Source organism: Gigantopelta aegis, chromosome 4, assembly GCF_016097555.1.
Source record: "Gigantopelta aegis isolate Gae_Host chromosome 4, Gae_host_genome, whole genome shotgun sequence".
Classification (NCBI taxonomy): domain Eukaryota; kingdom Metazoa; phylum Mollusca; class Gastropoda; order Neomphalida; family Peltospiridae; genus Gigantopelta; species Gigantopelta aegis.
This window is the reverse complement of record NC_054702.1, coordinates 98,725,376-98,741,060: the sequence shown is the minus strand read 5'-3', so window position 1 is coordinate 98,741,060 and position 15,685 is coordinate 98,725,376. Positions and strand designations below refer to the sequence as shown.

Here is a 15,685-nt window from a genome sequence, read left to right as displayed (position 1 = left end):
ATGACTACAACATTTAGCATTTGGCTAATCAAATATTCTTTAAATTAGACATTTTAAAAATAATTTTCAACAACACCAATGAACTACCTTATATTAATGTCATGACCCTACCCACCAATCCACCATTAAAATTCTTCATCTGATTACGAAGACTAATATGACCCAAAACTAATAAGATAAACTATTAATGCACCTGTATATGTATACAACTTGTGTACTCAATTCCACAAATATACATATACATCATAATGAATATTCTCCAATCCAAAAATAACCCTTCAAGCATATTTTCAACCTTGAAAAAATTTGATTTAATTTTTTTAATTTTATGGACACAGAAAAAACTGTCAAAGACAGCTAGAGGAGTGACTGTACAAGAGAAGTAAACAAGGATGTGTTTTGTCAATAACAAATGCAACCTCTCCCAGAATAGCATTGTCAACACCGTGACATATCTGGGTGGAACAGAAATCATCATCATGTAGGTATAAATAAAGACTCGCTACTAACTATTCCAGTTCTACATCTGTTTCAAGCAGATACAGATATAGATTAAAGATATAAACAAGTGTGCATGTTATTCTGACCACAAAAATGTCTTAAGACCCCAGGCATAATGCAAGAATGTGACTTTTTCTGTAGTCATGTAGAGCTGTTACACATACCTGTGAATGCACAATCATATGTACAAGTACACAGTTGTAAATTAATAGATGCCTATAGAAGTGAATATAATATTTTATAGACATAGGATTTAAATTATAATACACTGATTTTTAACAATGTACTGTTGAGCCCTATACTTGTAACCATCAGCGCCCCATTCCACGAAGCGATCTTACTGCTAAGATTGCCGTAAGCACATACAGTAATTACGCATTTAAGGTGATCTTAGTGCTAAGATCACATTGTGGAAAGGGGCCCAGGTATGTATACCTATACTAGTCTAAAGTACATACAGTATCTAGAGTATGACAACCTCCTAGCAAACACCTGTTTCAACAAGAAACAAGGGCATCAGTTACATGTAATTCAGCCATTAGTAACAAAATACATGTCTTATACAATACCCTAATTATGCTGACTGTTTACATACGTTTTTACAGGCCTTATTTTCCCATGATGACAGGTGTTAGAGAGATGCTTGTTTTTACATGTTTTGTGAGTACATGCTGTCATAGCGTTCATATTAAAATGAAAATTAATTGATTTAGTTTTTATAGTACAATACATGTTTTAAAAAATTAATTATTGTTCTTTAGAAGGAGGCATGGATTTAGCTCAGTTGGTTGAGTGCTCGCTTGAGGTGTTTGTGTCGCAGGATCGAACCACCTCGGTGGATCCATTCAACTGATTTTTTTTCTCTCTCATTCCAACCAGTGCACAACAAAGGCTGTGATATGTGCTTTCCTGTCTGTGGGGAAGTGCATATAAAAGATCTGTTTCTGCATTACAAATGTAACGGGTTTCCTCTGATAACTATGAGTTAGAATTACCAAATGTCTGAGATCCAACAGCCAATGATTAATTAATCAATGTGCTCTAGTGGTGTCATTAAACAAAACTTAACTTTAAACTGTTCTTTAGTACATGTGCCACCATGCACTGCTTACTGCTGCTGCCACCATATTAATTCTGCCTACTTTTTATATTCACAATTATATACCTTACTGCACTCAGTAGATTCAGTCACAAAAGCTTTTCAAACTGTCTCTTACTTTCACAATTTATAAACGCTGTGATTAATGTATCTTATGCATATATGTATGTATGTATGTATGTATGTATGTATGTATGTATGCATATATGTATGTATGTATGAATTTACACAAGGAACCTCCTAAGAGTCTTTTATCACTGTATTTTAACAGTATACATTTACATAATGAAATCTTTAACATCATGTTGAAAAGGTTTCTTTACCATTGTTGTATTTTAATTTTTACAAATATATACACATGTTTATATAATGAAATCTTTTTCAAAAAATATATATTAAGGTCTTAAAAGTTTCTTTTAATATTCAAAAAATACATCCACACAATCTCAATCTGTTTACCTAGGTGATACTTCTTATACACTTTTATGCAAATCAATTGAATGTTTTGAACAAAAGGATGGGGATGTGTGTTTGTGGGGTAAAGAGACATAAAGCTGTTTTTGTGCACCCGATACACACACGGTTCGTACATGCATCAATAAGTCTCCACAAAGAAAACAAGAGGCTCTCTGTCTCTCTGCTTACCACAGCTATTCAAGTGGTAAACACCATGAAAGATCACAGTTTGTGAATGAAACTGTATGTAGGTGTATGGACACAGTATATTTTGATTTGTTGCTCTTCGTTATGTATACAGAAAATTCATCTTTCGATTGAGATATTTTGTTAATATTAAGATACTGTTCCATAATTATCATCTGAGATGGGAGGAACTAGTATTTTTGTTGTTATTGCATGATGTCACTGGATTAAAATAAACCCATTCATAACATTTCATTTTGTTATGTGGATGGAGGGGATTTCTCCAGTACTATCAATCATATCATCCTCTTTGGAACAGCTTTAAGGTGGTTTACTGGTCCCTGCTAATCTATATCAAATCTTCAACTTTCAACTCAATGTGGTCCTTTTTTATTACAAACTTAATTACAAGTCTGTGCTGATTTTTTTAGTTTTTTGACTTGTTATAAAACATAATTAGCATTTGTTTTAAATTTTACTTATCATTTAAGGTTCTCAAATTCAGTTATACTGTACTTTTAAATTTACTTTTTAAAAACTACTAAATAAATAATAATTGTGGTGAATTTTGTAACTACTGGTAACTGTTGGTGGCTTAGCAACAAACCAAACTATAATGTATCCCACAGAGGTTAGCTACACTAAAACATACAATTGTATACAATTTTTTTTTTTGTACATGTGATCATAAACAGAAGTGGTGATGTGATGTGATTTACTGGGAGAAGTATGATTCAGGAAGTGATGTTTACAGATCTATATACTATTTGCCACCAGTATCATACATTGAGCATATATCATATACAGGGCTAGATCTATATACTATTTGCCACCAGTATCATACATTGAGCATATATCATATACAGGGCTAGATCTATATACTATTTGCCACCAGTATCATACATTGAGCATACATCATACACAGGGCTAGATCTATATACTATTTGCCACCAGTATCATACATTGAGCATACATCATACACAGGACTAGCTCTGGCACTCGCCAAATTCGCCAATTGTGAATTTTGAAAGCAGTTGGCGAATTTTATTTTCATTTGGCGAAATAATTTTAGGTAATAACTGACATTTTTAAAGAAAATAACTGTTGATTTCTGCAATTTTTAAAGTTTAATGAACAATTTGGCGAGCTATTTTGCTCGCCCAGAGCTAGCCCTGATACATGTAAACTGTAACCATATGTATTTATAAGCATACTGCATTTCTTTGTAAAAACATTAAATTCAATCAATATATTGACAAATTATATACAGTGTGCTTCATCCATACAGCCTTGTGATATCTGGCCGAAGTGTCTAGACTTTAAAAAAATAATACATGTAAATTTGTACCACTGTAATATATTTTAAAAAATCAATGTGTTTTTGACAAATGAGACAAACTCCTAATGATTGCAAAACATATATTTTTGTAATGCAAACAGTAATGGCAGAAGTCATGTACCTACCATACATACTGTAATATTAAAAAATATATATGTTTTTTTAACAAATGAGACAAACTCCTAACTATTGCAAAACATATATTTTTGTAATGCCAACAGTAATAACAATAGTCCTGTACCCACAATACATAAACCCTGAGGGAACAGCTGGGAGTAATTAGCCGTTAATTAGAAGCTGTCTGCTTTTCCCAGCAGCACTCATGAATCACACGCTTCACTAACTCACACTTACACAGACTGTCAACTATCGGACTTCCTCAAAAACACACTGATTGCCCCAGACACTTGTTGTAAATAACAAATAAGCATGGGAGAGTGCTGCAACATGATCGAAGATGTGGAATGGCCCAGCCTATTGCATACTACTAATAAAAATAACAACTGGTACTAAACAAGCATGGTAGCGTGCTGTAACATGATCGAAGATGTGAAATGGTCAAGCATTAGGAATACTACTAATAAAAATAACAACTGGTACTAAACAAGCATGGTAGAGTGATGAAGATGTGGCATGGCCAAGCCTATTGCATATTAATAACAAAAAGATGTATTGTAAATACCTGGCCTGCTGTATCACACAGGTTCAAGCGGACAGGATGACTGTCTACCGTCACAACAACTGAAAAACAGAAATGTCACAACAAATGAAAACCAGAAATGTATATATATCCATATATACAGAGCAGTTATTAATCCTGATCATCCATATACAATTTCAAAAGTAACAGTGTTAACTGAAATTACAGGTATGCTAACAATGCATATTTACTAAGTGGACTGTATCCATTTTTTTTTTTTTAATATTTAAATGACAGACAAAAGTACACAAATGAATAGTAACTACTGCCATAGATACATGTACTATTATGTCGACAGACAAACACACACATACACACATACACGTACATAGGAAAAATTGGAAAACTGAATTTATATTGAGGGATCAATGCTTTGCTTTACCTCTAAATCAAAATATTTGAAGATGATAATCTTGAGATGTCATCAAACCTTTTGGGGAGTTTGGTGTTCTTGCACATATATTTTATATATAGTTCGGTGTTAAAAATCACACTTCTAGGACACTGTACTACATGATTAAATTATATTAAATAAATGGTGCACACTCTTTTTTTATAAATGCTTAATAAAGATGTCAAACATGACCAAATGAAAGAATCCTGGTCATTTTTACCGTTACTTGTTTTGTTCAAGGATGCAAGGGATCCAATATACATGTATATATGTATTATCTTTTCTGACAAGATAGCAAACACCAAAGACACTGACAAACCATTTGTGGATGTTTGGAATGCGGAAAATAAATATAGAGCTACAGAGATCAGGGAAATGATTAATCCTATAAACTGTTACATCTCAAAAATTAACAGTTTTCAGGAAGGAAATGTTTTATTTAACGACACACTCAACACATTTTATTTACAATTATATGGCGTCGGACATATGGTTAAGGAACACACATATATTAAGAGAGAAAACCCGCTGTTGCCACTTCATGGGTTACTCTTTTTGATTAGCAGAAAGGAATCTTTTATATGCACCATCCCACAGACAGGATAACACACACCACATCCTTTGATATACCAGTCGTGGTGCTGAACAGTTTTCAGATCATACTCCCAAACAAGTCCCAATTGTTTTGTCAGTGGCTATTTGAATTTAATGAAAGGAATATTTGTATAGCAACTCCTTATCACATTTTAATGTAGTATGTAATATGTTATTATTTATATGCTTAGTTGAAAGAAATAGAAGAAACCTGCTGCTTCTAAGTTTCCCACATCAAAATAAAACAGTGCAGGATGTTTGTACTTTCTCAAAGAAGGGATAGTGCATACTATGGTCTTTAAGGGTATATATACCAGTCATGGGGCACTGGTTGGGACAGGAAAAAATCCCTAGTCCCTGAGCCTCAAAGTGATCAACTGATCCTATGATACACTGCACACTAAGCAAGCACTCTCCCACTAGCTACATCCTGCTGATAGACATCTAATATTTTCAGTTCAACTTATTTTCGTGCTTATATCCAAGTAAGGTTCAAGCACATTGTTTTGGGCACACACCTCGGCTATCTGGGCTGTCTGTCCAGGAAAGTGGGTTAGTTGTTAGTGATTAATGAGAGAAAAGAGGGTGTAGTGGTCTTGCACCTACCCACCGAGTTGTTAAAACTTGCTCTGGGTGGAAGCCGGTACCAAACTGCGAACCCAATACCTATCAGCCTTATGTCCGATGGCTTAACCACGACACCACCAAGGCCGGTCTAACAGGTGTCTAATTGTTTTACGGTTTTATGTATTAAAAGTGTGTTAATATATTGTCATCCACAGTCACATTACTGATTTTACAGTGCAGTGTACCGGTACTGCACACGTGATACTAAGCCATGCATGTTGATATTGCCCACGTGGTGAAATTATCACACACACCTAAATAAACTCTAACCTTGCACTGAAGGTGATAACAATATTAACATACTATATACTTCCAAAACACGTTTCACTATTTTTAGGTCTAAAACGTTACTTGGACTATTTTGTTTTTGTTTTCTTTCATGTATGACTAACTATATCACTGTTGTCTTCTTATTGCTAACCTATAAAAATTATGTTATAGTTATAGTCATAGCCCCACTGTAAAATGATCACACACACCTACTTGAAATTTAACCTTGCACGGAAGGTGATACATACCATATACTTTTAAAACCTGTTTTATTACTTTTAGGTCTTCAACTCTTTTTTTTGTTTACGGTAAAGGATTTAAAGTATTGTCTTGTTTGATTACTTGGGGCCAAATGTCCCACCTGAACACAGTGGTGTAGCGTGAGTGGGGCCACCGTGGCTGTCGCCCTGGGCGCAAAATTATGGACTGGTGGAAGGGACTCGGGGAGTGCTAACTGGGCACTGGCAACCCACGCTACATCACTGCCTGAACATCTATATTTTACTTCAACTCTTGTAGTTTTCTAGCCACTACCTTACATTTACAAACATAATTTGTGAACATTGTTTTCAATTTCTTTACAATATTTTGACAAAAAACCCTTTCACAGAGTCAGCTTTATGTTTGAAACACAAAGTGAGTCATGATGATTTCCATGAGCTGTTCTGGTTTCAGCAAGCAATATTTTTAGGTTTCAACTCAGTATTTGTACAGGTATATGTATACAGTTATATGTACTTAGTGACCTAAAATAAATCAGTAATGGGAAAAGAAAGGAATATTTGTTTTATGACACATCAGCAACTAGACTATTTCGTGTCTAGAGAGAATCTAAACATCTATAGCTGTCACTGAAGCTACTATTGAAAAATAGCAAGGAATCTTTTTCATTTTCCCATTGACCAGGACCAACACCAGCTTTTGATGTACTAGCCATACCCACTGGATGAGATGGGAGGGTGTGTATGGGGGGAACATTTGTATACTGGCGTTCTTCATAAAGGTACTAGTCATGTACCTTATTGCATTAGCTGTCAAACATATATCAACAATGCAGACATCTCTCAAACTGTTCCAGGCTGTCACTTCTATAAATGAGGTGCCATAACACTGATGGTATACTGGTCAGGGGTCTAGCTTGGGATTTTCACGTGGTATTAAGAATTTTTCGGCGATGGAACAAAATGCTATTGGCATAGAGCATACACACATTTACATCATATATTTTAATTTAAAAAATATTTGTAATATCAGGTGGTACGCAGCTGTGTACCTGCGTATGTGGAAGCTAGGCCCCTGCTGGTGTTATATATGGAAGATCATAGTATGAACTATCCTGCCTGCGAAAGTACATACAAAAAAGCTGCCATTCAGTAGTACTTTTATTGATGACAATGGGTTTTAATTATGGCAATGGGTTTTTTTTCTATCTAAATTATGTGTTATAATAATCATGTTACACACCTAATAGCTGTTGTTTACAATGTGCTGTGTATGGCTAAACTAATATCCCTTTCCTTCCTCTGTCAAAGGTTCTAACCAACAGACTCTGGGTCACCCAGCATTTAATAATAAGTGACATAAATAAATAAATAAATATAAAATGGTAAGTAGACACACTGGGTTAGGAAAGTTTAGTAATAAATTATAACCCTAACTGCAGGGCCGTAGCTAGCAGGGGGGGGGGGCAATAGAAAAAATTTGAAAGCATTATAGAAAGTTAAAGAAAAGGAGTTTTAGACTATTAACTACTCAGTTGCGCCCCCCCCCCCCCCCCAAAAAAAAAAAAAAAAAAATAATAATAAATATCCTAGCTACGGCCCTGAACTGGCATGTATACATATAATATAATATCCTCTTCTGTTGAATGAACAAATACACACCTGAATAATTGTCAAATGCTGTTGGCACATATTCTGTGGGGTATCCGTTCGTGGTGTAACTGACAACCAAACTAGTCTTTCCGATCGCCCCGTCCCCAACCAAGACACACTTGACCCTCTGCTGTTCAAGAGGGTCCAACTCTGGCAACAAGTTCGTGTTATGATCCATCATAGAATGTGGGGGCATCTTAACGCCGGGTCTGTGGAAACAAAGCTTCTACTACAGAAAAACAAACTACAGAACGAAACTTGAAAAATACTTCTCATCGGCTGCAGTGAAAACACGAAACGCAATTCGTCAGCTGGTTGTTGCGACACTGACAGATGAATGTTTCGATTCGCACAGATTCATGTTTCGGAATTTAACTCCGCCGTTTTTAAAATTACAATCTCCAACACAATACCAATAATCCAAGTGACAGTTGATAACCAATACAGATTAATTAAACAGCTAAATTGTCCTGTTGATAGCGTGTATATGCGTTCTTTTTAAAACCCTCACTTCTTCGTATGTTACTTCTCTCGACCCAGCTGGTCAACTGACGGTAAACGTCTCGTGCCGGTAGAATCAACCAGTGTGTCGATTGTTTTGATTGGTTAACTCGCCGAATCCCCGTCGCTTTCGTCTCGTGCCTTCCCAAAACAACCTGTGTGTCAAATCACTTGATTGGACACCTCAAAATGTCACCGTGAATGAGTCACGGATATCGGCAGTTTATCAAGTTGATTGATAACCGAACGTTGTTACAAGTGATGTCACCAGGTACCATTCATTATTGTGGTTCAAATTTGGTAACAGATGCAAATAAATTGTCACATGAATGGAAATTATTGTTTATCTCATGTAACCAACTTTTGATATATGTATGTAGGCTAGTTGGCTACGTGTAGGCCTATCGGACCTAAAATTACAAGTGAAGTTGCGACATCTGAATCGGCAAAACATAAAACATAACAACAACAAAACAACAAAACCCCCTCCCCCCAAAAAAACCCCCATCACAAACAAAAACACAAAACAAAACAACAACAAGAATTACAACGTAACATGACACAACATCAAAACAAACCAATTACAAACGAAAAATAATACAGAAAAAGCCCACATTTTACAATAACCCCCCCAAAAAACAAAAAAACCCACAAAAACAAACCCAAAACCCCCCCGAAAACAAATACCCCCCCCCCCCAACAACAACAATCAAAAAACAAAAAGAAAACAACAACCAAAACACAAACATCCCGAAAAACAACAAACTGAAAAATTATAAACTGCCCTTTGAACAATACATAAGATATTGGAAAGTTTTACTTTATCACGAAAGAAAGGCAATGAGTTTTTATTTATTTATTTATTTATTTATTGTTTAAATAAAACGGTACTTAGAAAATGTTAAGCCCAGGCCTACTTTTTGACAAAAAGACAGAAAAACAATACGTACCAGCATATCAAAATAATTTATGATATAGCAGACATATACTCGTCAATGTCAGGGGCGGGACGTAGCCCAGTGGAAAAGCGTCCGCTTGATGCGCGGTCGGTTTGGGATCGACCCCCGTCGTTGGACCCATTGGGCTATTTCTCATTTCAGCCAGTGCACCATGACTGGTATACCAAAGGCCGTGGTATGTGTTATTCTGTCTGTGGGATAGTTCATATAAAAGATCCCTTGCTACTAATGGACACATTTAACGGGTTTCCTTTCTAAGACAATATGTCAAAATTACCAAATGTTTTATGTTTTACATCCAATAGCCGATGATTAATAAATCAATGTGCTCTAATGGTGTCGTTAAATAAAACAAACAAACAATCGTCAATGCCAATGGGTGAAAGTGGTTCTCTAACACTCAAATCCGCCCGTCCCTTTTTACCCCCCAAAACAAACACAAAAAAACCCCAAAACACAACAAAACCCCTTAAAAACCCCCATAAAAGCAGAGAGAGAGAGAGAGAGAGAGAGAGAGAGAGAGAGAGAGAGAGAGAGAGAGAGAGAGAGAGAGAGAGAGAGAGAGAGAGAGAGAGAGATGGTTTGGTAGTGTATAGTTAGCTGGTGCGGAGGGTTTTGTTGCTGCGTTGTCTAGGTTACTATTTGCGATTAGGAACATGATTTTATTTTATATGGGCTTGCCCATAAAAAAGACAATACATAACACGAATATTGATAGAACATATAAGTCATACCCGTTTTATTACTACAGTATTGAATTGGCTGTACATATACAATAAAGATGGCAACACAAGTTAGCTCCCTTGGAATGTGTCAATAGCTATCTAAAATGTAATTTTTAGTTAAAAAGTACTATATTGGGGGGGGGGGGTGGGGTGGGGACAAGACCATGCTATGAATATTTTGTTTTTATTCTGCCAACCCCCCCCCCCCGAAGTTTTTTAGGACAGATAAAGTCACAGCGGACACTTGATTACAAAAAATACTTAAATTTACACTTAAACGTAAAAGAGAACCTTTCCACTTTTTTTTGTTGCAGAGAAAGTGCAAATTCATTTCTTTCTTTCTTTCCTTCTTTTTCTTTCTTGTTTTTCTTTCTTTCTTTCTTTTTTCTTTCTTTCTTTTTTTCTTTCTTTCTTTTTCTTTCTTTCTTTTCTTTTTGAGCGCGTCATTTTGTTTTAAATGCTCAATTAACTTTATACTTCACGACAAAATAACTATGTATTTAGCTTCCCGTGGGAGCCGATTTACATACAGTAGCGTATAACAAGTTGCGGTGACATCAAATGAATTTCATAGGAATGATATTGTACTTACATTAACGTAAAAATAAAATCGTTTTATACAAACACCTTTGATATAAAACACAATGTATTAATTACAAAACAACTTTAGTCCATTAGTGTCCCCGTGGCAGTTGTCCTTGTATCAACATCTAATTGATTACGCAACCGACAACTTCATTGTGTGTTGTAAAGTATTTTCATCACTTTATTGCTAATTAAAATGCGGCGGAATAATCCTGCCATCGACAACTGTTAATTGTGGGCTATTACTGTCAAACCTTTCGACGTTATATGCAACAGAAAAGTAAAACATTTCCACTTTATATACAACAGATAAGAATATTTAACAACATCATTTATCTCACACAACTGTGTAGATTCTACGCATAAGTGTCTAGGTGTCGTATATATATATATATATATATATATATATATATATATATATATATTGTGAACACACACACACACACACACACACACACACACATATATATATTCACAATAACATTTGTTCGTAATCAGTGACTAACGTTCTCTCTCTCTCTCTCTCTCTCTCTCTCTCTCTCTCTCTCTCTCTCTCTCTCTCTGATATATATATATATATATATATATATATATATATATATATATATATATATGTATAATGTTTATATGTGATTTATAGATATATATATGAAATATGTAAATAATTGTCTTTTTTCTTAGCCAACTTGTACAAAAGACCAGTAATTTATGATCATTTATGATAATTCTCCAAAGTCAGGCGTATGGTCTGCATGACAAATACAATGGCTTACTTTCAAAATAAATATTATTTCCAGTTATGCATTCTCACAAAAGCTAAATGTAAAATAACTGCTAATTCGTTGACCACCACAAGTGAACAATAAGCAATCAGATCTGATTGCGACAAGAAAACAGTCTGTTTTGTAGTGTGTCACAACTGACTCAAAAACCAGACACTCCATTGTGAAGAACGCGCTTTAAACCCGATTGAGCAACACGCAACAATCGGATATCAACCCTAATAAGGGTACTCATGGAAAACGACCACCGAGTGTTATTGAAGCCACAATAACAACATTTGTTCGTAATCAGTGACTAACGTTTTCTATTTATAATCAATCCGTTATTCACAGTATATATTATATTTGTCACAATACAAAGATCTCTTGAGAATTGTTTCTAAATTTAGGTGTTTGTCACATAAATTAAAAGTACAGAAAAGCAGATATAATCCAGTAATAGAAAGAAATGAAACTATCTGTTTAAAGTGTAATCTTAATCAAGTGGAAGATGAATATCATTTTCTTTTAGTATATCCATATTATGCTTTGAGCAGGAAATATTTCATATCAGAATACTTTATAGTAAATCCTTCAAGAGAAAAAATTAATCTATTGATTTCTACCCAAAATATAAAGTGTATTAAAGGAATAGCCTTGTTTTTAAAAAGAAATCTGCCAGTTTAAATTGAATATACATGTATTGTAAATTTGTACACGCGTAGCGCACAATTAATTTGTTTTTAAAAGTAGTTATCTTGGTCATGTGGCCTCAATAACTGAATAAATATCTATCTTGTCTTGTTATTCACAGTGAATAAATAATATTACATACATGTATCAGATTAACTATAAAAGGTTTCATAATAGTCCCCCCCCTCTCTCTCTCTCTCTCTCTCTCTCCTCTCCTCTCTCTCTCTCTCTCTCTCTCTCTCTCTCTCTCTCTCTCTCTCTCTCTCTCTCGGTGCTTATTTGTTAGATGTGTGGTTTTCTTTTCTTCTTTGAAATGTCTCACTTACAATTATTATCAAGAAAGGTTCAAGTTCTCCAAAAGATATGCACAAGAAATATCTTGTTCATTAATTTACTGACGATAACTACAACAACAACAACAACAACAACTAAACACGACAATGTATAGCTTTAAAAAAGTGTTTCATTGTTATCAAAGTATGGCCAATTACCACAACACAATATACAAGTGTCGTCTTGTTATAATATATCGAAGAACAATGCATGTCAGAGATAATCTATCTTCAGAACGTCGCTATGGCAAAAACTGAAGTTGTACATGGCCAAGGTTAACACAACAAGAACCAGAAGTAGAAGAATGGCTCATTATGGGAAGAAAATAAAGCTATAAATTACATATTTTAATTACTAAACACAATTAAAATAACTGAATGCATATGTTGTAATTTGTTTTATCTCCTATGATCATTCTGAAACAGACTATGCATTAAGACAAGCTGAACGCTGATACAAAACAGCTAACAGTAAAATCAGCTCCTTAAAATCACCATTTAGTAACTAAAATAAAATTACAAGAAGCTCGTTTGCCATTTTGTCTAGACTCACGATTGCCCTGAAACGAGTGCTGTTTACTGCTTGGAATGACGCCTGTAGCGCGAGAAAGATTACTGATGACAGAGTTCAATGGCGGCAAACTTTGAGATTGATATCTTAGCATAGTTCATAGGTTGTCTCACGGACTATTTCACGTTTTCACGAGCACTTTGAACATCTGGAATGTTGTGACCACGGGAATGACGTGTTTCTCGATTGTGATCAGCCACCACAAACTATCGCGCATCGAAAACCAGTCAGGGGTCGGTTAAGGCCATTAGTTTTCCACTCCGTCACAGACCGTTTAGCTTGTACAGACAATACAAAACGTAATATGTTCAGTCGTTGTTATTAACTTAAATTGATTAGTATTTTCACATCACATAAACATAACATAAATGTTATTACCAAAGAGATCGGATGACAATAAATTGATAACATATGTATATAAGCGATAAAGCAGATATTACCGACCTCGGTGGTGTCGTGGTTAAGGCACCGGCCATAAGAATGGGTTCGTCTCCTGGTACCGGTTCCCACTCAGAGCCAGTTTAACGACTCAGTGTGTAAGTGTAAAGCCACTGCACCGACGTCTCACTCACTAATCACTAACTCAAATAGTCCAGGATAGCGTGCTTGAACCTCTTGAACCTTAATTGGACGTAAGCACAAAAATGTCTACAATTGGATGAACGAAAATATGGGATGCCAACGTTAGTTTTCTTCTCTTAGAAAAAGTTATAAATTGTCAAACGTGTTTTAGAAGAATATTAATTCATAAAATATTACCGGCCTCGGTGGCGTCGTGGTTAGGCCATCGGTCTACATGCTGGTAGGTACTGGGTTCGGATCCCAGTCGAGGCATGGAATTTGTAATCCAGATACCGACTTGAAACCCTGAGTGAGCGCTCCGCAAGGCTCAGTGGGTAGGTGTAAACCACTTGCACCGACCAGTGATCAATAATTGGTTCAACAAAGGCCATGATTTATGCTATCCTGCCTGTGGGAAGCGCAAATAAAAGATCCCTTGCTGCCTGTCGTAAAAGAGTAGCCTATGTGGCGACAGCGAGTTTCCTCTAAAAACAGTGTCAGAATGACCATATGTTTGACGTCCAATAGCCGATGATAAGATAAAAAATCAATGTACTCTAGTGGCGTCGTTAAATAAAACAAGCTTTACTTTTTTTTCATAAAATATTATTTAAAATGTTTTACAATCATTTTTCGAATTAAATACTGAACATTGCTTTAATAATATGTACTACCGTAATCTCATTCATCAAATAATATTTAGACATCAGAGTATTTTGTCTTAGTTTTATCTCGGACAGATATGTAGGATGAGGAAAACAATGTAACTTACTTCTAATCAATGTTGGTTCCTAGACAAAACACCAGTTGTCGATGGGTCAGGATAGGGATTTAACGTACTTTTAACCAATATTGGTTCAAGCACGTCTGTCGTACATACTCCCTCTATATGTTACAATAATATTGTGAAGACAGCGGATTCACAAAATCCCCGAAAATCGTAAACATATGCTTTAAATAGTTGCTTGGTTCCACGGTAGCCTAGTGTGTGATAATAAATTGTTTGGTGAGCATGTGTGTTAATTTATATTAATTTATAAATTACTTGATAACCATTATTAGATGGATTATTAGTTTGATCTTCAGTGATGTTTAAATTAATTAGTTTTGTTTCTGTTATGTTCCGATATTTTGTAATGCAATGTCAACATAATTATCTATGCTTCAGCAATGTTGAGAAATCCACGACAATCTTTTGTAGGGATTTCATGAAATACTAAGATATATAATGATTCCATGAAACCACTAAGTGAAACAGTAATTACACAAAACTGCGGAAATGTTTTACGGATTTTAAGATATCTGCGGTACCAGCATGCATGCTGCTATGATGACGATGGCCCAAGAACGTTACGGACTGTGAGGACATTAGAAAATGCGATATGGATGGCGAAATGCTTTGTACTTAATCACCTGCAGATTACTGAAATGTTTCACGTAACTGATAATTAGGCAGATGGTTCAGCACGAGAAAGCAATACTGAAATTCAACGGCGGCTGGTGGTCGAGTTGGTGTACTTCTAACTACAAAGGGTTTGAGCCTGGCACCCCACGAACACCACCCGTAAGCCGACCTGTGCTTGTAACCAGAAAGTAATAGGGTTCTAACGGACATAGTTGTGTTTTGGAACTTTGTCATTCGCATTATACAATAGAGTAAATACCCAACTCATTCAAGGACACTGTAAAATGATAGACCATGTTTTTCAAATCTCATGAATTTTGTTTTGTTTAACGACACCATGACACGTAATCATCAGAGGGAAAGATCTCTTTTATATGCACTTTCCCACAGACAGGAAAGCACATACCACGGCCTTTGATCAGTTGTGGTGCACTGGTTGGAACGGGAAGAACACAATGAGTTGAATGGATCCACCGAAGTGGTTCGATCCTGCGATGCAAGCACCTCAAGCGAGCACTCAACCGACTGAGCTAAATCCTCCAAATCTCATGA

At 35.5% G+C, this 15,685-nt stretch overlaps 1 protein-coding gene across 1 annotated transcript in view; it reads right to left on the bottom strand.

The window, feature by feature from the left end:
* LOC121371544 (cell division control protein 42 homolog) overlaps positions 1–8,603 on the bottom strand; it is a 28,440-nt gene extending 19,837 nt beyond the window's left edge. Inside the window, exons 1-2 of the mRNA XM_041497517.1 lie at positions 8,050–8,603; positions 4,264–4,322 (exon numbers count right to left, since the gene is read on the bottom strand). Of these exons, the coding sequence (XP_041353451.1) occupies positions 4,264–4,322; positions 8,050–8,236 (246 nt within the window). The 5' untranslated portion in view covers positions 8,237–8,603. The remainder of the gene's footprint in view (positions 1–4,263; positions 4,323–8,049) is intronic.
* Positions 8,604–15,685: the final 7,082 nt, after the last annotated feature.